The sequence below is a fragment of the Urtica dioica genome, chromosome 1 (assembly GCF_054948205.1).
Source record: "Urtica dioica subsp. dioica isolate 48M chromosome 1, U.dioica_male_clone48M_v1_H2, whole genome shotgun sequence".
Classification (NCBI taxonomy): Eukaryota; Viridiplantae; Streptophyta; class Magnoliopsida; order Rosales; family Urticaceae; genus Urtica; species Urtica dioica.
Window position 1 is genome coordinate 17,726,609 of NC_142756.1, and position 23,321 is coordinate 17,749,929.

General features: G+C 42.4%; 1 protein-coding gene across 1 annotated transcript; it reads right to left on the reverse strand.

Moving 5' to 3' along the window:
- Positions 1–1,709: 1,709 nt before the first annotated feature.
- MYB101 (myb domain protein 101) lies at positions 1,710–4,510 on the reverse strand. The gene is made up of 3 exons (XM_089621095.1): positions 4,205–4,510; positions 2,452–3,151; positions 1,710–2,061 (listed from the first exon to the last, which is right to left on the reverse strand). The coding sequence occupies exons 1-3, from the start codon at positions 4,508–4,510 to the stop codon at positions 1,910–1,912; spliced, it is 1,158 nt and encodes a 385-aa protein (XP_089477221.1). The 3' UTR covers positions 1,710–1,909.
- Positions 4,511–23,321: the final 18,811 nt, after the last annotated feature.

Here is a 23,321-nt window from a genome sequence, read left to right on the forward strand (position 1 = left end):
TGATCCCAATAACTTTTATATAAATAACCTTTTGTAACAAAACTAGAATAACGAGGTAGTCAACGTTTGTGAACTAAATCGTAAACCTACACAACGTTTTTTTTTTTATTTTTTATTATTATGTTATTAATGAATATGATTGAATTTACTATTTAATATTAAAATCATAATTTTGTGGAAATTAAATCCCTCAATTAATTTTGTGGAAATTAATCATTATGGAAAATATTCTTGAGCTTATTACGTACGGTTTTATTATGAGTATAATTTCAAATTGACATCCGGTATGTTCTTTCTGCTAGAGTAATTCACGTATAAAAATAATTTGAATTTTATATGGTAATTTTGGTTAATATTGGTTTGTTTTATATGCTATGTGAAATTTTCGTGGTTATATGTGTTATTTTATCGTGCTTTTTTGGATCGATTCTTTAATTTTTTTTTTTTTTTAATGTTTATTCATGGTTATAAAAGTTAACTTGCGTTTATATCAATTAATTTGTACACTATTCACTTCAGTTTCAATTTCAATTTCGAAACTACATCGTCATCACTAATTTATTACTTTTAGATCCGATATCTATCATATGATAATTTCAGTTTATTAATAGTATTTACAATAACCATCATTTTTTTCCTTACTTTGGGCGAAGATTTTAATGGTTTCTTGACTGAACTTTTAGATCACGGTTCTTTTTTTTTTTTCTTTTTTTTTTTTTTGCTTTAATATTAATTGTTTATTTTGTACTATTAATTGTTCATACTTCATACGTACATGGTCAACACATCTAATGACTTATTTTTTATTTTTTTTATTCTAGCGGCCAACTTGGGCCATCAACTAAATTTCTGAAATGTAATTTGGATATTATATCCTCATAAATTTCTGTTAATGACTATTTTGTAAAATTAACAGAATTTTAGCTATTTCGCAAAAATAAATTTACTTTTGGTTAGTTAGTTACTTAATAATAATTAGTATCTAATTTATATCATTATAAATATATACTGAATGTTCTAGGCTATATTCGTCTCCTTTGAACATATTTTATGGCTTCCTCCATGTACACAAATACATCATACGTGACGTCTATAATATCAAAGAATGGAGTATATATACTGCATACATTTTTCACATAAAGAAAATTCTTCGTTTTCTATACTTTAGAGTATTACACGATTTCGTATTTTCTACGGTTTAAGAGATTTTGCGTGGGTTTTGGAATAATCTGAATCCATGGCGAACCGGAGTGAAAAAAGCCAAAACGCGCAAACGTGAAACACATTTTCATTCTTGTATAATAAAATCTCAATTTTGCGGGTACAAATATTGGAGATCATGTCGGAAATAAGGCCGATGATTGTGGAAGACATACAATGCGCGTGAAGAACCTATGATTTATTTTTCCTTTAATATCAAACTTTCTTTCTGACCACAAGAATATTTATATAATTATGAATGACGTGGGATAAAAGTGCAAAATAAAGCCTTACATATTCAGATTTTCGATATCTTTTTTTATATAAAAATATTCAGATTCTCTATTTTAACATTAATTATATCGCCAAATGATTTGAACAATGTTGTTTGTAAAAAAGAAACCATACTCATTATTATCAACTTTTAATTTTGTTCTTTACGCTATAATTAAGCTAGACGTGTATTTTTCTTGTTATCTAAGACGAGATAATAACAACAGGCTAGCAGCTATTTTGTAAAATTTCTTTCTAAATTCTACCACATCAACAACTAAAATAGGCTATCCATATCCATCTCGTTTCCATGAAATCCGGCACGTCACCGTCAACATATTTTAAAAAATAAACACCCCGGATAAAAGTCTAAAAAAAGTAGAATTAGAAGCACTTAAAAACCAGGCAATTTGTTGATGTGTCCTCATATTTTTCTTCAATGCATGTTGTACCAACATGAAGTACTCCGATCACTTTTTCCGGCGGCCGAATACAACTCTGACTGCTCCGGCGTGGCCGATGACTGAAAATGGTTGAGAAGGCTCATCAAGTCGTCGTCCAATGGACCATCACTCTGCTCCACTACTCCTATACATTAAATCAAGAAAGATGAATTATGTTAATGATGTCACTAATTCTAAGCTATAATTTCAGTATACGGCTAAAAACAAATTATCTTACAAATTGGCTAAATTACTTATGATTAAATAATTTGGTGGAATACTAATTAATTTATCGTAATTGAATAGTTTATTAATATGCTACGTATTTTGTGACCCAAGAAAAATAAAGTTGGTATGAACTTAAAAAAAAAAAAAAAAAAAAAAACTAGCTTAGCTATTTGATCCAAGGTAATTGTCAGTGTCACTGACTACTCAATAACTATCTTTCTTTTTAAAAAACTACCCAGTTGAGAATAAATTAGAACAAATTATAGGGACAAATAAATATAATTTAGGGCACAAGGAAAGGGCTCACCGACTGAAGAGTGGTCACAAGAGCTGAAATTCTCAGCAACTCCGCCGATCTCACTCGCCTCGTTCTCGTTCGCCAAAACAGCCAACTTGGAGCGTGCCACGTCATCTTCATCCTCTTCATCAACATTTTCCCTAAGTGTGCCCACGTCGCCACCACCCACAAGATCTCCCAGCAAACCACTCGGAGTGTTGCTGTCGTGATCTGACGTGGCTGGCGTTTGGCTCGAAGGAAGCTCCATTGCCGCGAGAATCATCGGATTAGGGTTGTTACCGATATTATAATTATTATAATAGTTGTAGTAAGGATTTATGATCAAAGGAGAGAAATTGTTGGTGTTGGTCGGAATCAAATGACTGAACGGCATGATTATCTGATTCACATGAGAGACTGGGAGAGAGAAGCCATATGGGTTTGTATTATTATTAGCAATGATTAGAGGGTGATTATAGATACTGTTGTTGTTGTTGTTGGGTGAGAGTAGAGATGGTGATGATGAGGAAGATGATGAAGATGAAGAGCTGTATTGAAGAGATGGTGTAATTTGGTGTATTTGTTGGAGTTGATCACTACTAATAATATTATTATTGCTGATATTAATATTAATATTAGTATTAGGGTAAAGAGAAAGGCCGGCTCTTTGGCGTCGTTTTGTTCTTGTGTTCCAAAAGTTCTTTATTTCATTGTCCGTTCGCCCTGGCAGCTGCAAAAATATATATTAAGATATTTATTTATTATTAGTTATTAAGAAATTACTAATATATATATATATATATACACAGATATATATATATATCTAATTAACTTGTCTATTTGATACATGAATGTTAACGTTTGTTAAATGAAAGTTTTGATTTATTTATCTTGCTAGCTTTATCTGTTTAAATGTAAAAATAGTGAAAATAAAATATCTATCTTGATTAATTAATTGTTTGTAGTTGTCAATATATTTGTTTCGGGTGCAGTTGGTTATTATCATCATTCATATATTTCCGCTCTTGCCATCTATTGAGTGTACTAAAAAAGAAAAAAATAAAGGAAAAAACGTACAGCGAATAAAAGGGAGATAAACAATGAAATAGATATATTGGGTCCAAAATGAAAACAAATATTCGTGCGCTAGTGTTTTTTTCTTTCTCCTAAATTTTGTTGAGAGAATTGTGTAGAGAAAATGTATTTAGTAAAATGCTGGTTCATTCGTACGTTAGTGTCTGTAATATTGTCAAAGGGAAAAATCAGAAGGTACACATTAACAGAGTATTTTTTAAGGAAATTTATTACCGAGTTGAAAAAATAATTAATAATCTGAGTTTCATCGTTATTTATACTAGTGTAAAGCCGTTTGTATAGCTATACGTTACCCAACGGTAAATCACATAATATATAATATAATATAAAATAAGAAGCAGATCGGAAAATGCAAAAAATAATAATGAAAGTCATGTCAAGAAAGACAGTCAAAAGCGGACCCATATAATGACAAAAAAGAAAGAGACTCAGATATGCAATCACCTTTTATCTTTACAGTTATACGATAATAGCGAAGCTGGTGGGGCTTTGAGAACCAGAAAGAATAAGAATAAGAAAGAAAGAAAAGGACAGCGAGTCAAGCAGAGAGAAGCGAAGAAGAACAGAGAGATAAGATTCCCGGCTGAAATGATTGCAGAATCAAATATAATATAATATAATAATATACATAAACGATATACGAACCGTTGTACGGATGAGATGGGTTATTAATAATATGATTAATTACCTGAGATGCCATCCGGGCCCACTTGTTGCCGAGGCGGGAGTGGAGGTCGATGATGGTCCGCTCTTCCTCCGGCGAGAAGCTTCCTTTCTTGAGGTTGGGTCGGAGGTGATTGGCCCACCGGAGCCGGCAGCTTTTGCCGCACCGGGAAAGTCCGGCGTTCCTCTGCACGGCGTTCCAGTTCCCTTCGCCGTGTCGCCCGACGTACTCCGACAACATCGCGTCCTCCGCCGCCGTCCACGGCCCTTTCTTCGTCCCTACACCTCTCTCCTCTCCTCCGCCGGAGTTATTAACGCCCAATCTAGCCATGCCCACAGAGAGAGGAATGAGAGAGAGAGAGAGAGAGAGAGAGAGAAGTGGAAACACACACAAACAACACAAGCTCAAAATAAAGTGGAGGACTTGGGTGTGTGAGATTTTGAGAGAGAGAGAGAGGTGAAAAATGAAGGGAATATTATGATAATTGTGAAAGGGTAGAGAAGAGGGGTTTAAATAAATAAAGGGGTGAGCTTTCGTTTCGGCCCGTTTTGCATGCTAGGTTGCTACGTCTCTTTTAATGGATTGGAATTGGACGCTTCTCTTCTTTCTCCACCCTTTGTTTTGTAAAATGACACACTATACTTTTGCCTATTTATCTATTATTTCTAGAAACAAAGAATAACAAAAGCTCTTCTTTTTTATTATTATTATATTGCTGCGCGTATACGTAAATGGGTGCACACAGCATTTGTGATTTTTGGTTAAAAAAAAAAAATTTGTATTTTTATTTTATATATTTTTATTATCTATTAGCATGAAGTCGGTTTAGTGCTCATTAGATGAATAAATTGTCGCAAAAAGCTATGATTGCCAAACACTCTTATATATATATATAAGAGCGCATTGAATTGCATAGATATCCGATGTAAGATATTCTAAATTTCTAATAAACATAAAGTGAGGCAAAACTTCATATATTTAGGTCATATAAATACGTCTCAACTTATTTTTATACTTATTTTAAGATTGATATACTTACAATTAACAGTACAAAGGTGTATATATATATATACACACACACACACAATTTAGCCAGTTCGCCACCTTGATTTAATTATGCAAATATATACCATGTAATATATGCGCAAATAAAATGGTTGGAACCTTGATTTTTTTTTTTTTTTTTTTTTTTGGTAAAAGGGGCCAGATTATCACTAAACAAAGATAAGTATTCTCTTAATGATAGTAATTAAGATATTATCTTCAATTTTTTCCGAGTCAATTTTGTCGTGTATCACTTAAAATAATTTTCCATTTTGTTTTTACAAAAATTTTCTTTAAGAGAAAAAAATCAATCTTATTCAAACAAATTTCCTTTAGTCAATTTTGTCGTGGATCACTTAAAACTGTTTTCCTTTTTCGTTTTATGATTTCTTCTTTTAGCGAATTTTATTTTTATCCTATTCAAACAAATTTTATTTAATCCACATATATATATATATATATATATATATATATATATATGTGTGTGTGTGCGCACGCGTGTGCGTGTGTTCACATAATTAAATTTTCTCAAATACATCAAATATGGTTAGTATGATCTAAATTATTTTCATTGTATTTAGTATGATCATTATAAATTATGTAAAGATCATACTAAATAATAAGCAAGTGACCATATGCAAGGTGAAGAAGCATCTGAATTTTGTGTTAGATTCATTTCCACAAGAATATGTGAATAACTCATGTTCTAATTTTTATTTTGAGACTTACATGGGTAATACTAAATAAATCATTAATAAATTTGAAGCATTCATTCTTAAACGAGTTTATGTGATGATTAAGGTTACGTCTTGAAACAGTGCATAACGAAATAATAGTCAAGTAAAGACGTTTGCAAGACACTTTTTCTTATGAGTTTGATTAAAAACTTATTTTTGTAATCTAATGATCAGAAAGACAATAGAATTCAAGAAGTGATAATTGTTAGGATAACTATTGATGCCTTGTCTCATGGTTTGGAAAGTCGACTCTAAAGTTTCTGCTAGATGTCTTATATGAATATATTGAATTGTCCGGTGAAATTTCAAGACTCCAAGAAAAAAAAAAACCCATTTAAAATGATCAAAGTCTTAATGTCACAAATGAAAAGGGTATATTCTCCATTACATCGACTATGAAGTGAAGATACAATTTCATGTCACTTTATAAAAATTGACTTATCCAATGGGAAAGATCCTAAATGATGGATTGTTAACCCAACAGTTAGTGCATGATTGCTTACTCGCATTTGGACTTGTGAGATTTACCTATATGGAATTCGATTACAAAATTGTTGAAATGCAATATACATCTAGCTTTATTCATGGAGAAAGTAAATAAATAAAATGAATTGCTTGACTAAAGCTTATTGACGTGTTGAAGAAATCTCACTTATTAAGCTTTTGTTTTTCACAATGAACAAAAAAGTTGAATGAAATAATAACTAAATGGTAAAAACGATGATTTGTACATTTCGTTTAGTTAATGATATTCACGAAATGTAACATTGTAAGTACATTGTGAACTAATGCAATAGTTAAAGTATTATACTGAGCAAAACGAAGAACGTATATGTATGAATCAATAAATTTTAGGTTTAAAAAGATAAACAAATGCAAGTAGCCTCTTAATGATATTAATTAATTAAGATAGTAATATCAATGTTTATGTTTGCCGAGTCAAATTTGTCGTGTATCACTTAAAACTATTTTCCTTTTTTGTTTCATAATTTATTCTTTTAGAGTAAAACTACATTTTAACCATGTTCAAGCAAATTTCCTTTAAATTATTTCCTTCAATCAACATCTGTTTTTTTTTTTTTTTTTTTTTTTTTTAATTTGGTTAACTAAGTTGAATTTGGTGTTTGACTAAATTTTAGCCATAGAAATATCCTACACAACATTCATACTGAGGATAAATAGAAAGTTTGAAAAAGTGTGGAGACAAAACTCAATAGAGGTTTCATTGAAAGACGGGGATAGAAACACCTGATTTTTCCACACCAACCCTAGCTACGGTTAGGAGAAAACGGAATGACATAGGGGGCTTCCGCACGGAAGAAGGGCTTTGGATAGACTCTCGGGATGAAATTGGGGATCATATCCAAAGGAAATTCGGAGAGCTTTACTCCTCCACTTGTCCGGAATTTCCTTCGGATCTCGATGGCCTAATCCAACCAGTGATAGACAAAGGAGAAAACGTGGAGCTTACGGCTATCCCTACCATTGAGGAGGTGCGAAAAAAGATTGGAAAATGAATAGGCTAAAGGACCCCGGGACGGGATGGCCTTCAAGGAGTTTTTATAAGAAGTATCGGGATGTGGTGGGAAAATCGCTCGTGGATTTTGTCCAAGAATTCTTTAGGAATGGTAAACTCATAAGGTGATCAATCACGCTCATGTGGTGCTTATTCCCAAGACGGGACGAGCCGACACTTTTGATAAGTTTCGTCCTATTAGTTTGTGCAATTTTTTCTTTCAAAGTGGTCACTCGTATCATCACGGCAAGGTTGCGCAAATTCCTCCCGGGGCATTGTATTGACGAGAATAAAAATCTTGGCAAGGGAGATTATGCACACGATGAAAAGGAAAAAAGAGGTGAGGGCTCTTGGGAATCAAGGTTGATATGAGTAAGGCTTATGATAGGCTGGAGTGGACTTTTTCTTACAAGTCCTAAGGTGCTTTGGCTTTTCAGAGAGAGTAATGGAGGCTTATCGAGCAATGCATAACCACGGTCTCTTACTCGGTTCTCCTCAATGGAAGCCCTTTAGAGAGAAGGATCCCGACATTACGGCAAGGAGATCCCCTATAACCATACTTATTCATTATAGCTTATGAAGTCTTTAGTATAGGATACTAGTGAGGAAGGAAAGGGAAGGGGGATTTCATGGCATCAATATGGGTCATAATATGTCTAGCATCTCCCACTTGATGTTCGTCGACGACACTATTTTGTTTTTCCGGGCCAATGGGGGAGAAGTGGATGTGGTCATGTTTATCAAGGATGGTCGAGACGACAACTTAACGTGCAAAAATTCGGGATGATTTTTTTCAAGACTTGCTCAGGGGAGATGAGAAGTGAGATTGAAGCAAAACTTGGGATGGCTCAATGTCCGCAAAACCTCACATATCCTGGAAATCCTCTTTTCCTAAGCCGGAATAGATCCAAGAATTTTGACTACTTGAAGAAACGGGTTTTTGGCCAGTTAGAGGGATGGATGGCGAAGAAAACATCACGAGCATGGAGGACTACCTTAGTCAAATCGGTGATGGGAGTCTAGCGCGATGAAGGGGGGAGTCTAGCGCGATGAGCTCGGCGGGGCAGAGCTGGGAGATGGGAGTGTCTTCGAAAAGGCGAAGGGATTCCAACGACGGTGACGAACAGTGGAAGATATCGGAGAAGTAGATCTTTGTAAGGCGTACAATGTCGGCGGGTTCTTCGGTCCACGTCCCGTCGGATTCCTCCAAGCCGCGGATTGAGTTGTTGTTCTTTCGACTCCTAGCCTTGGAGTGAAAAAATTTGGTGTTTGCGTCGCCCTCACGTAGCCAATCAATACGAGAACGCTGCTTCCAGAAATGCTCCTCGAGACTTTGGAGCCGAGAGACCTCTTTCTCGGAGGCGCGAATCTGCTCGACCGCGGAGCACGATCTGGCGCCATTTTGTAGAAGGAGGGCATCGGCTTCTCGGATTTTCTTTGGGAGGTGGCCGAATTTAGCGACGCTCTATCGCCGGAGGGACTCGGCACAACGCGAGAGGCATTCCAGTAGGGAGTCACCGGTGCTTCGGTGAGGCTAGGAATTCCAGTGAAGATTGATGAGCTCAGCAGCCTCGTCGTCCTTGAACCACCACGGCTCAAAGCGGAAAAGACGAGAAGGGGAGTGTCTTGGGACCGACTTGGGTCGAGGAGTACTTGAACGACACGATGATCAGAGCCATGGAATCCGAGATTAGAGACTCAGGAGTCCGAGAAAATATCAGAGCACGGTTGATCGACGACCACCCGATCGAGACGTTCCTGAATATTGGCAGCCCCCGCTTGACCGTTGTCCCAAGTCAAAGGATCGCCACTCGCGGGTAGGTCACGTAGCTCGCAGTCGTCGAGGCAATTTGCGATGTCGACCATTCCCAGTCTTGGGCGAGAAGAGCCACCCACTTTATCACTGTACTGTAGAATCTCGTTGAAGTCACCGAAGCAGCACCATGGGAGGCTGAAAAGGTCTCGGAGTCGGCGGAGAAGACTCCAAGAGTGATGGCGCTGGTCTCTCACGGGATGGCCGTAGAAGCCGGTCAAGCGCCAAAGACGACCATCAGGATCAGTGACCGTAGTGTCAATATGAGAGGGAGAGAAGCCGTGGATGTGAACGGACCAGTCCGGTTGCCAAAGGAGGAGAAGGCCGCCACTCTGACCGCGACTATCAACAGCGAAGCAATTTGGGAAGCCCATTCAGCCTCCGAAGTCACGAGCACGACGACCGAAGAGTCTGGTTTCAGAGAGGAAAACCAGACCTGGGGAGAGGCGACGAAGGACACCTCTGAGTTTAAGGAATGACTTAGGGCTCCCCAAACCCCGAGCAATCCATGCCAGGCAACTCATTGGACCCGGCGGGGCTGTGAGGCAAATCATCCTTAGCTGGAGATGATTGCATCATCCACGGTTCTTCGTACCTTGTCGTCTTTGGGTGTTTTGGAAGAGCCAATGATCTTTCTTTTGATCACTTTTGTCGTGTGTGACCCTCCTGGAGAGTTAGAATGTTTCTCTATGGCTAGCTTCTTCTAGGTGCCTCTTAGGATTTTGGATTTGACGTTGTGGGGAGAGGGACCCAGGGAGAAAGAGGTGGGGGAAGGGAATTCTGGCGTGTCTATTTTGGGAGACTGAGTAGAGAAACCGATGGGATTGGCAGGGATGGTTGGGCTGGGGTGGGTGTGGTTCCACCGGGGAAAGGGAAATGGGAGATTGGGTTGGCCTTTAGGTGGAGTGACGGGGATGAGGCTGATGTGGGTCGGGTCGGGTATGTGTGGGATTAAAGGGTAGGGCTGGATTGAAGGGGACTCCGTGAGGTTAGGGGAGATAAGATCGAGCGGGATTTGAGGCGAGGTAAAAACGAGCGAGATTTGAGGTGAGGTAGAGGGGGAGTAGGTAGGCGGGATTTGGGGGGAGTGAGCTGGTTGAAGATTGAGTCGGGGATTTGGTCACGTGGATACGGCGGATTTCGGGAAAGTCGGAGATATGGGTTGACGTGGCAGAGAAATCAAAAGAATGGTATTTTGGGAAGTAAGGGAGTCCGGCGGGGGGGTTGTGGCGGAGCAATGTGGAGGAGCACCGATGGAGAGCTTTGCTGGTTTTCCGGCCGATAGACGCAGGTTTGATCCGCACAAGAAAAGACCGTAAGGTAGGGGGGAAGCAGTGGCGGCGTCGAAGTTCGCCAGTCAGTCCCGAAGAGAATGGGTGAGGAGGCCACACAGAAACGGAAGAGGAGTAACTTCTCATAGCGAAAATCCACCCAACGAGTTTCCCCTGTTTTTCTGAGCTTGATTTTGATGCCTCGCCGGAGTGGGTTCCGAATGTCGAAGCGAATCCGGATACGAATGAAACGACCGAAGCAATGTCCGCGCTCGTCAGTCTCTATCTCCAGGGTCGGGCCAACTTGATTCGCTAGGAATGTGCCTATGGCTCGGGTCATTGCGAACACTGGAAGGCCGTGGATTTAGAGCCAAAGGGACGTGAACCAGAATTCGTTGGGGTTGCCTTCTTTGGAGATCGGTTCTTTTAGGAGGAGAAGAGCTTTGTCAAAATGCCAGGGTTCGTTCGCCAACACTTTCGATCTGTTAGAGTCGGTCGCCAAAGTGAAGAGGAACTTATCCGGTGCTAGTTGGGAGATATCGAGAGGGACTGACGGATTCCAGAGGGTTTGGAATAGATCTTTGAAAAAGTTTAGTCGTACCGACCGAGCCGTGAGAAGCTTCCCCAAGAGACTAAACCGGACCTCTTCCTTACCCTCGTCAATCCAAGCGTCCTCGAGTCCGATCACTTCGTCTTCGCCGGAGATGGACACACCTTACAGTTTCCCAAATCATGTCGTCCATGGTGGGGGTCGGTAAAGGCACACTGCGGGAGTGAGAAAACTCTCTTAAGCATTAGGACTTAGAGAGAAAAAATTGAAAGGTCGTGGATTGAGTTTTTAATTATGAAACGCGTACTTTGTCGCCATCTCCGAATATACGCTACTAGTTGTCGCAAAATATTAATAAACTCTCGCCATGCCAACATTGTTTGGCGTCATTTGTTGGAATTGATCTAGGGTTAAAAAAAGATTTAACGCTTCGAGCAAGCGGAGGAATTTAAAAATTTTCTTTAAAACAAGTAAAACGATTTTACTAACCTAGACAAAGAGCAAGTACATATAAATTAAAACTATAAATGAGCATTATAAGTTTACTAACCTTTGAGAAGCTTGAACGTTGAGAAGCCTTTGGATGGTTGAAACGTTCGTCTCCCCTCGCAGCACATCTCTCTTCTTTCCTCGGGAACTCGAGCAACCACGAAAGTTTCAATCACAATAATCACTCGAGAAAGAAAGGAATTAGTGTGTGGGCACTTTTAAACACGACGACTCGAGAACAAGTTTAGAGTCGAAGAGCTAAAAAACTAGGTCAAATGTGGACCTAGGCGCCAAAACAAAAACGAAAGAAAACTTAGAGAGAGAGAGAGGGGAGTGGGCGGTCAAGCTAGAGAGAGAAGCTCTCAATCTCTAAAACTTTGGAATGAATAAAATGAAGGGAACGAAGGCTCTATTTATAGGAGAGGGTTTACCTTCAATAAGGTAGTTTTCTCTTCTACAGAATATCACATATTCATGAGCAATATTCCCTTTATTTCTTTAGAGGCACACGGCCAAGAGAGTCTTCATGACTCCTTGGATTTGTTTCCTCTTTTGTTTGCTTCTCCCTTGCCTTGTAATAGCCGCCCACCTCACTTTCCTTCTAGAGGAAATTTGTTTCCTCTTTTTCTTTTCGCAAGTATCTTCATACATTAATGCACAAAATAATCTCTCTTTTTTCTTTGGGTGTTGGGCGTGTAAGACCTTCTAGAAGGGCGTTCCAGATTTTTCTTCACTTGTTCATGACAACATAAGAAAAGCCCATTAAGAATTTTCAAGTAAAATTCTATGAAATGAAATTAATCCACAAGTTCCAATAAACTTGTTATGGACGAGTGATTTAAGTCATCATATGACCATGTCAAAAAATTTATTGACATTCATTTCATTCTATGTCCAAAAAGACAAAATTACCCTTTTGACAATTTTCGTAAAACTTGTCTCGTTCTTGTTTTGACTTAGCTTCTAGTTTAACTATTCCTACTCGATATGATTTGTGACAGTGACCTCATGGATCCAAATGAACAAAGCTTGAGCTAAAATACTTGGACTCAAAAGTTCACAAACCTTTTCCAAGTTTAGCTTAATGTCAACTGACTCAACTAAAGAGTTGACACTGAGAATCTCTTGGTTCAAATGAATTTATTTTCTACTCAAGAATTCAACTTAGTTGTGATGAGTGGATCCACTGAATATTATCTATGTTTACCCTTCATGAATATCATCAGCTAGTCGGGATTTACAAAATTACCATTTTACCCTTCTAGCTGTTATTTCCTAAACTCCTTTGTCGCTTGTGAATAAGTTAGAAACAATGTATTGACGAGGAGCTAACAAGTCACATTGATTTATCCAAAAGAGTCATGACTCAATTTGGACACTGGCCAGTTCATTTATTCACATTCCAAGGAACAAAGCATGAGGTGATATACATTGCATTTCAGCAATCTTGTACATGAATTCCATATCTATGAGAACTTCACAAAGTTACTCATGACATCTTCATAACTTAATACTTCACCAATAGGTCTTGTTAAGAATCACATAGTGAATCCAAACTCTGACTTTCTCAAATGAGAATGCGTAAGCTATGAAATGGCATGTCTCATTTCAAGATTGAGTAAGCATGATGCAATTGATACGTAGTGACCTCGAGACATAAGAGGTTAAATGGTATGTTCTTATCTTGTCTCTAGAAGTGCACTGGTCAATTCAATACCTTCGGAAGATACCCAGAAGAACTATAGAGTCTCCAACTCTCAATGTCCCATAACCAGACATCATAGATTCTCCTAACAATCGTACTAAGAGCAATTGTCCTTTGATCCTTAGATTGCGAATATATTGTTTTAAGCAAACCATGAAGAGTTTGTTCATGCAAATCTACATTTGTCTCTTCATATGTTGTTAGGTTTGTTTATGGACTAAAGACTAAGGTTTTATCATAAAGCTTCAGACAAGGAAGGATGAATGAACGTTTCAACTTTTATTAATAAATAAGCAATTACAAGCAAGAGTCTTCGTGAGACTTTATTACATCAAATGTACAAAAGTAAAGACTACAACTCTTCTTGTGGGCACCAGTGACAACATCATTCATTTAAACATAAATGTATTTATATTAGAAGCCGTGGACCTCTAGCAACTTTTACTCACATGAACTACTCTTCTTCAGTTCCCTTATCCCACTCAGTAACTTTAGCAATACACGATTATGGAATTGATTGATGTGAATTTATTATTGATTGGGCTTGAATATATATATAGGTATAATTACAATAGATTGTGCAAAATAATAGGAAACTAATTAAAACGAATGTAAAGCTGATAACAGACTAGCGGGATATACAAAACTGATATAGCAAAGTATTAGGAAACTAATTAAGTGTGTATGATGAGAGTAAATGATGAGTAAATATCATTCAACACCCCACCCCCCCCCCCCCCCCCCGCCCCTTCAAGGTGGAGGTGGTGGAGAGATATCGAGAACGCCCAACTTGTGTAGTAAACGGTCGAGCGTTTGGGCACCGAGTGGCTTCGTGAAGATGTTGGCGAGTTGGTCGAAAGAACGTAAATAAGATGGGGATATGAGTCCAAATATTAATTTTTTTTCACGAACAAAATAACAGTCGATTTTGATGTGTTTTATTCGTTTATGAAACACCGGGTTCTTAGATATGTGAATTGCAGCTTTGTTGTCGCAATAAACAGTGATCGGTTGAGTTTAGGGAAATCCATGTTCTGACATGAGTGAGTGAAGCCACTGAAGTTCAGATGTAAGGGCAGCGAGAGCACGATATTCGGCCTCAGCAGAAGAACGTAAAACCGTTGGTTGTTTCTTAGTCTTCCAAGAGACGAGACTTGAGCCGAGCATAGTGAGATATCCTATGGTGGAATGATGGGTAGTAGGACATCCTGCCCAATCGGAGTATGAAAATCCGACGAGAGAAAGGATACTAGAGGCAGGAAAGAGGATTCCATGGCCAACTGTACCTTTCAAGTAGCAAAGAATGCGGTGTGCCGCGTCAAGATGGACCGAGTGGGGCTTTTGCATAAATTGGCTGAGTGTATTGATAGCAAATTGAATGTATAGATGACCAATGAGGCGGCAAAAGATAGATGGGTTCGGAAGAGGAGTTCCATCAGTGGATTGAAGTTTGAGATTTTGTTCCATCGGGAATAAAGAGGGACGAGAACCAATAAGCCCAGAGTCGGTGAGAATATCAAGTGTATATTTTCGTTGATAGCGTCCCCATTGCAGCATCCCCAATTGACAGCGGCGTTCGTGTCCGTCGGCTTGGTCGAGGAGCCATCGACGAAACTGAACTTGCTCTTGGCCCGCAGTGCCATGGTGACTGCTCGGCTCCAAGAACCATAGTTGTCGCCGGTAAGGATAGGCGTGACGAGGACAGTGGATGGACTGTCGGAGTGGTGAACCTCATAAGGGTTGGGTTGACTCATAGATGGATCAGCGGCGGGAGTTTCGCCGGACATTTGTGCTTCGGTGGTGTCAACAGCGCTGATCATGTTGACTGACTGAGGAGAAAGAAAAGAAAGAAAAAAGGTTAACACAAATTAGTGTTGTTTCAAAATTATTTCTTGCAGTTTAATATCGCAAATATGTAATTGGAAATACTGATGTATCTTGATAATCGATAATTAATGCAAATTTATATAATTTTGACAAGTGAAGCAGGACTACAGATATATGATCATGATTTCAATGCCATTAAGTAATTCACGCAGTGATGTATGTTACTGGACTTTGATTTTGAAATATACCAAGGTATATGATACATCACCACCTACTACCTACAGCAGGAGGAAGAAAGGAGAACGGAAAGGCCTAGGAATTAAATGGCCAGCCTCAGCTGTGTTGGCTTTTGGGAGACACAAGGGTAGCAGGGTAGTTAAATAAGATATTAGGGGTACTTTGGTAATGGGGGTAGTGGTCTAGTCAGCAAGTTAGTTAAAGTCAAAGGCAAAGGTCATGTCACGTGAAGGATTATTCTCTTGTATTTTTGTGTATTTGTCAAAGAGAAAATCAGGGAGGGAAGTTTCTCAGTACCTCCATAGCTCACCTGGTGTAATACCTTTTCAAGAGAAATACAAACAAAACTCTTTACCCTAATTCTTTTGGTTCTTGACTTTATTGCTGTGAGTTATTTCTGTAATTCACAACAAATTGGTATCAGAGCATAAGATGATTGGGAGAGGGAACAAACACTCACATGTCTCAGCAGCGGTGGTTGAGGAAGGACCGTCGTGGGAGGAGCGGCTGTCACAGATGGCGGGGATGATCCATGAGCAGTTGAGCAGAGCGAATGAAGAAAGATGGGCGCGATACGAATAGAAGTTGGAGACCACGATCTCTGGCGTTCGAGAAGGAATTCAACTCGAGCTATCGGAGGTGAAGGACTGACTGGAAGAGGTGAGCGGCGCCAGATCCGGACGCGAAAAGACAAAGCAGAAGCGACTGTTGGGCGAGGAGGAGAGTTCAACTCCGGCGACTATGGCTCCACCGACTCGGGCGATGCCGTACGTGGTGCTTCAAGATCAGGGATGTGTTGGACAGATTCGACGTCTCGACATGCCGTTGTTTGACGGAACAGCGCCGGACAACTGGATCTTCCAGGCAGAATGCTACTTCACAGCGTGTGAATCATCCGAGACCAAGAAACTCGCTGCGACGATCCTTGCACTAGAAGGAGCGGCGGTTTCTTGGTTTCAGTGGCGTGATGCACGTAACAACATCCAATCGTGGGAAGAGATGAAGACGGCGGTGCTCGGGCAATTCCAGTCATCTCAGGCCGGAAGCCCATTTGAGCGACTCCTCGAGCACCGCAAAACTGGCAGCCTGGCCGACTATCGCCGCGATTTTGAGATATTTGCGGCGCCACTACCCACGCTTACCGATTCCTTACTGTTTGGCTTATTCGTCAACAAGCTTCAAGAGCAGATCAAGGCCAAGGTGAGGATGCTTAAACCCATGGGCCTCGCAGGGGTGATGAATCTGGCCCAACGTATTGATGAGAAGATACAGGCCAAGAAGGGTTAACTAGGATTTAGGCTGGGTCAAAAAAATACAACAGCCCAAAACCCTAGATTAGTTCCTGCGTCAAACTTGAGGGCGATTGGACCTCCAACTCGCGATGATCGCCCGAATTCGACGAGAGGTGGCGGTCTGCGAGAGCCGGCGGCGCGACGAATGACGACGACTGAAGAACGGAATCGAAGAGAAAATGTGTTGTGCTATCGCTGCGATGAGCGCTACTTCTACGGGCATCAATGCAAAAATTGCGAGCTCAATTGCTCGTGATTGTGCCCGATGAGGATGGCTTCGCGATGAGCGAGGACACGCTGAACGAGCTCGTCGGTGGTGCGCGAGAAGAGAACCACGTAGCAACCTTGGAGACGGTCGAGGTGTCGCTGAACACGCTCATACCAACGCCACCTCCGCGGACGATGAAGGTGCACGGTACAATGGGAGGTCACCTCGCGGTGGCTCTAGTCGACTCCGGGGCAAGCCACAATTTCATCTCGGCAGCCTTGGTTCGCGAGCTCAATTTGAAGGTCACGAGCACGAGCCCTTATGGAATCAAGATGGGCACAGGAGTAGTAGTCCAAGGAAATGGACTATGCCAAGGAGTGAAGTTCTCCTTGTCCGATGTCGATATTATCGCATATTTTTTGCTGCTAGAGCTCGAAAGTTCGGATGTCATATTGGGGATCCAGTGGCTTCGTACTCTTGGGACGACGAAGGTGAATTGGGACACACATGTCATGGAGTTCAAGTCGGGGAACTCGACGATCATGGTCCGTGGAGGGCAAGCCATTGCGAGTTCGAACTCGACTCTCACGGTTCAAGACGCACCGGCCATGGCGAGCTCAGCAATCTCTTTTAAGTCCCTAGTAAAAGAGGTTCAAGGAGATGAGGATGGTATTTTGATCGAGTTGAGCGTTATGCAAGCAGGATCGGAGGACCCGCAAGTTCCAGCGGAGCTCGACGAGGTACTCGAGGGCTTCTCAAAGGTGTTCCAGCCCCACCCGGACCTGCCGCCCCAGCATGAGAGAGATCACGCAATCGTTCTCAGAGAGGGTAGTGGCCTGGTAAGTGTGCGACCGTACCGATACTCGCAGGCTCAAAAGGACGCAATTGAGGAGTTGGTGCGATAGATGCTACAGTCGGGAATTATACAGGATAGTACCAGCCCTTTCTCCAGCCCCGTCCTTTTAGTTCGCAAAAAAGACGGAAGTTGGAGATTTGTTGAGCAGAGCGAATGAAGAAAGATGGGCACGATACGAATAGAAGTTGGAGTCCACGATCTCTGGCGTTCGAGAAGGAATTCAACTCGAGCTATCGGAGGTGAAGGACAGACTGGAAGAGGTGAGCGGCGCCAGATCCGGAAGCGAGAAGACGAAGCAGAAGCGACCATTGGGCGAGGAGGAGAGTTCAACTCCGGCGACTATGGCTCCACCGACTCGGGCGATGCCGTATGCGGTGCTTCAAGATCAGGGATGTGTTGGACAGATTCGACGTCTCGACATGCCGTTGTTTGACGGAACAGCGTCGGACAACTGGATCTTCCAGGCAGAATGCTACTTCACAGCGTGTGGATCATCCGAGACCAAGAAACTCGCTGCGACGATCCTTGCACTAGAAGGAGCGGCGGTTTCTTGGTTTCAGTGGCGTGATGCACGTAACAACATCCAATCGTGGGAAGAGATGAAGACGGCGGTGCTCGGGCGATTCCAGTCATCTCATGCCGGAAGCCCATTCGAGCGACTCCTCGAGCACCACGAAACTGGCAGCGTGGCCGACTATTGATGAGAAGATACAGGCCAAGAAGGGTTAACTAGGATTTAGGCTAGGTCAAAAAAATACAACAACCCAAAACCCTAGATTTGTTCCTGCGTCAAACCTGAGGGCGATTGGACCTCCAACTCGCGATGATCGCTCGAATTCGACGAGAGGTGGCGGTCGGCGAGAGCCGGCGGCGCGACGAATGACGACGACTGAAGAACGGAATCGACGAGAAAAAGTGTTGTGCTATCGCTGCGATGAGCGCTACTTCTACGGGCATCAATGCAAAAATCGCGAGCTCAATTGCTCGTGATTGTGCCCGATGAGGATGGCTTCGCAATGAGCGAGGACACGCTGAACGAGCTCGTCGGTGGTGCGCGAGAAGAGAACGACGTAGCAACCTTGGAGACGGTCGAGGTGTCGCTGAACACGCTCATACCAACGCCACCTCCGCGGACGATGAAGGTGCACGGTACAGTGGGAGGTCACCTCGCGGTGGCTCTAGTCGACTCTGGGGCAAGCCACAATTTCATCTCGGCAGCCTTGGTTCGCGAGCTCAATTTGAAGGTCACGAGCACGAGCCCTTATGGAATCAAGATGGGCACGGGAGTAGTAGTCCAAGGAAATGGACTATGCCAAGGAGTGAAGTTCTCCTTTTCCGATGTCGATATTATCGCAGATTTTTTGCCGCTAGAGCTCGGAAGTTCGGATGTCATATTGGGGATCCAGTGGCTTCGTACTCTTGGGACGACGAAGGTGAATTGGGATACACATGTCATGGAGTTCAAGTCGGGGAACTCGACGATCATGGTCCGTGGAGGGCAAGCCATTGCGAGTTCGAACTCGACTCTCACGGTTCAAGACGCACCGGCCATGGCGAGCTCAGCAATCTCTTTTAAGTCCCTAGTAAAAGAGGTTCAAGGAGATGAGGATGGTATTTTGATCGAGTTGAGCGCTATGCAAGCAGGATCGGAGGACCCGCAAGTTCCAGCAGAGCTCGACGAGGTACTCGAGGGCTTCTCAAAGGTGTTCCAGCCCCACCCGGACCTGCCGCCCCAGCATGAGAGAGATCACGCAATCGTTCTCAAAGAGGGTAGTGGCCTGGTAAGTGTGCGACCGTACCGATACCCGCAGGCTCAAAAGGACGCAATTGAGGAGTTGGTGCGAGAGATGCTACAGTCGGGAATTATACAGGATAGTACCAGCCCTTTCTCCAGCCCCGTCCTTTTAGTTCGCAAAAAAGACGGAAGTTGGAGATTTTGCGTGGACTATCGTGCCCTCAACCGGGAAACGATCCCCGACAAGTTTCCGATCCCGATCATTGACGAACTCCTTGATGAACTACACGGGGTAACCTATTTCACGAAGCTCGATCTCCGATCCGGGTATCACCAAATCAGGGTTCGAGAGGAAGACGTGCACAAGACGGCATTTCGAACTCACGAGGGCCACTACGAATTCAAGGGCATGCCATTTGGTTTGACAAACGCCTCTGCCACATTCCAAGCCCTCATGAACTCCATCTTCAAGCCATTGTTGAGGAGGTATGTGCTGGTGTTTTTCGATGATATTCTAATCTATAGCCGCACGATGAGTGACCATGTACAGCACCTCGGGAATGTGTTGAGAATCCTGGCGGACCACAAGCTGTTTGTGAACAAGAAAAAAATGCAGTTTCGGCCAGCCACGACTAGAGTATCTCGGACATATCATCTCGGCGGAGGGAGTGGAGGTTGATAGTCAGAAGATTGAGGCAGTGGTGCAGTGGCCGACTCCTAGCACTATCAAAGAATTACGGGGCTTCCTCGGATTAGCGGGCTACTACCGCAAGTTTGTCGAAGGCTACGGGAAGATCGCATGGCCGCTCACGGATCAGCTTAAGAAGGATTCTTTCGGGTGGAATGAGGCGGCGGAACAAGCTTTTAATGAGCTGAAGTACGCCTTCACAACCACCCCCGTTTTGGCCCTCCCAGATTTTTCCAAGCCGTTCCAGATCGAGACCGACGCCTCCGGGTTCAGCTTAGGAGCGGTGCTAATGCAAGACAAGCGACCAGTGGCATACTTCAACCAAGTTTTGACAGCCGTGCACGCCTTAAGTCGATTTACGAGAAGGAGTTAATGGCTATTGTCTTGGCCATCCAAAAGTGGCGTCCTTATTTGCTCGGTTGCCCTTTTGTCATACGCACGGACCAGAAAAGTTTAAAGTATTTACTCGACCAGCGACTCGTGAGCGAGGAACACCAAAAATGGATGACCAAGCTCCTTGGTTACCAATTCACGATTATTATATCGGCCTGGTCCAGAGAATAAGGCAACGGATGCATTCTCCTGCGTGTCTTCAGCCGAATGTCACGCGCTGAGTGTCCACAAATGCATGGACTTCGTGGAGGTCGAAGTCGTGATAGAGGCAGATCCGAACACTCGGCGAATCAAGCAAGCAATCCTCGTCGGAGAGGCTGTTCCAGCGGGGTACGAGCTGTTTGAAGGCAAGCTCTTATATCATGGTCGACTCGTCATTCCAGCGGGAGCTCCCTTCATCCACAAAATCTTGAGTGAATACCATCACTCACCGGTCGGGGGCCACGCAGGTGCTCTGCGAACCTTTCAGCGTGCGGCGCTGAATTGGTTTTGGCCTGGAATGAGACGCTCGGTGACTGATTTCGTGTCCAAATGTGAAGTATGTCAATGCTGCAAAACCTCGTCTCTATGTCCATCGGGCCTACTCCAGCCCCTCCCGATTCCCGAGAGGGTATGGGAGGACGTGTCAATGGACTTCATCGAAGGGCTGTCGGTGAGCGACGAAGTAGACTCCATCCTGGTGGTGGTGGATCGTCTCAGCAAATACGCGCATTTTATCGGACTCCGACATCCGTTCACTGCACCATCGGGGGCCAAAACCTTCATCAAGGAGGTGGTTCGCCTTCACGGCATGCCCCGATCCATTGTATCTGACCGGGACGCGATCTTTACGAGCTCGTTTTGGGACGAGTTGTTTAAACTCCACGGAACAGCCATCAAACGAAGCTCAGCCTACCACCCCCAAACAGACAGACAAACCGAGGTCGTGAACCGGACATTGGAGACATACCTTCGGTGCTTCGTGGCTACCATGGGCCGAGTATTGGTATAACACGGCATATCACACGAGTGCCAACACCACGCCTTTTCGAGTTGTCTATGGGCGAGATCCTCCGGCCTTGCTGCCTTTTGAAGCTGGATCGACTAAGGTGGACGCGTTGGACTCCATGTTGATCGAGAGGGACGAGATCTTGGCCGAACTCAAGCGTCAACTCTCTCGAGCACAACAACGAATGAAGTATGTGGCGGATAATCATCGTCGGGAGGTCAAGTTTTCGATAGGAGATCAAGTCTACTTAAAGATCAGACCGTATCGTCAACGCACAGCAGCGGCGCGGGCCAATGCGAAGCTGGCACCGCGCTATTACGGGCCATTTCGGGTGCTACAACGCGTCGGGGAAGTCGCTTACAAGCTCGAGTTGCCAACCTCGACGAAAATCCACGACGTGTTTCACGTGTCGCAGCTACGCCGGGTCATAGGGGACACGGAGACAGTGCACAACCTGCCCACACAACTCAGCGCGGATCGGGAAATAGTATCCACACCGGAGAGGCTTATGGGCGTTCGCACATGAGCAACTCAGGACTCAGATGTGTTGATCCAGTGGCATGGTTTGCCTTTATCCGACGCTACCTGGGAAAGTTTCTCCGACATTCAGCGTGAATTCCCAGAGTTTCACCTTGAGGACAAGGTGAAAAGTTGGGCGGCCGGTATTGATACATCACCACCAACTACCTACAGCAGGAGGAAGAAAGGAGCAGGGAAAGGCCTGGGAATTAAATGGCCAGCCTTAGCTGTGTTGGCTTTTGGGAGACACAAGGGTAGCAGGGTAGTTAAATAAGATATTAGGGGTACTTTGGTAATGGGGGTAGTGGTCTAGTCAGCAAGTTAGTTAGAATAAAAGGCAAAGGTCATGTCACGTGAAGGATTATTCTCTTGTATTTTTGTGTATTTGTCAGAGAGCAAATCAGCGAGGGAAGTTTCTCAGTACCTCCATAGCTCATATGGTGTAATACCTTTTCAAGAGAAATACAAACACCACTGGACGTATATCAAGATATGATATGAATGACAATGAATTGGATATTGATTGAGATATCAGTGACAATAAAAATAAAAAAAAAAATAAAAAATCCTATGAATACAACACCGAAATAAATATTATAGCATATAAGAAAAATGATGCAGAGATGAAATATCATAAAAGAAAGAAACGCTCTGATACCATGTAAATTTAGTAATACACGAATATGGAATTGATTGCTGTGAATTTATTATTGATTATCCTTGAATATATATATATATATATAGATATATATATATAGATATATATATATATATATAGATAGAGATAGATATATATATAGATAGAGAGAGAGAGAGAGGCATAATTACAACAGATTGTGCAAAATAATAGGAAACTCATTAACGAATGTAAAACTGATAATAGACTAACGGGGTATACAAAACTGATATAGCAAAGTATTAGGAAACTAAATATCGTTCAACACACTCGCGTCCCATTTTATTTCCTTCGAACATCTTATTCTCTCTTTCCTTCTCTCATTCTTCCTTTCTCCGGCTCCCTCTCTCTCCAACATTATTACCCTCCCCCCCCCCCCCCCCCCCCCCCCCCCCCTTTGTTCTTTCTCGGTCTTTCTTTATGAAAGAAACGGTGAATGTAACTTCGCTAAAAAAAAACTACAAAAAAAACATTCACTCATGACATGGAACTAAAAAAACATTAAAAAAAAATATGTACTAAAGGTGTTGTCGCTCTTCTTTTAGTATGGTAAACATGAATACATTAATACAGTTTTGGTGGAATCGCTTTGTTGGA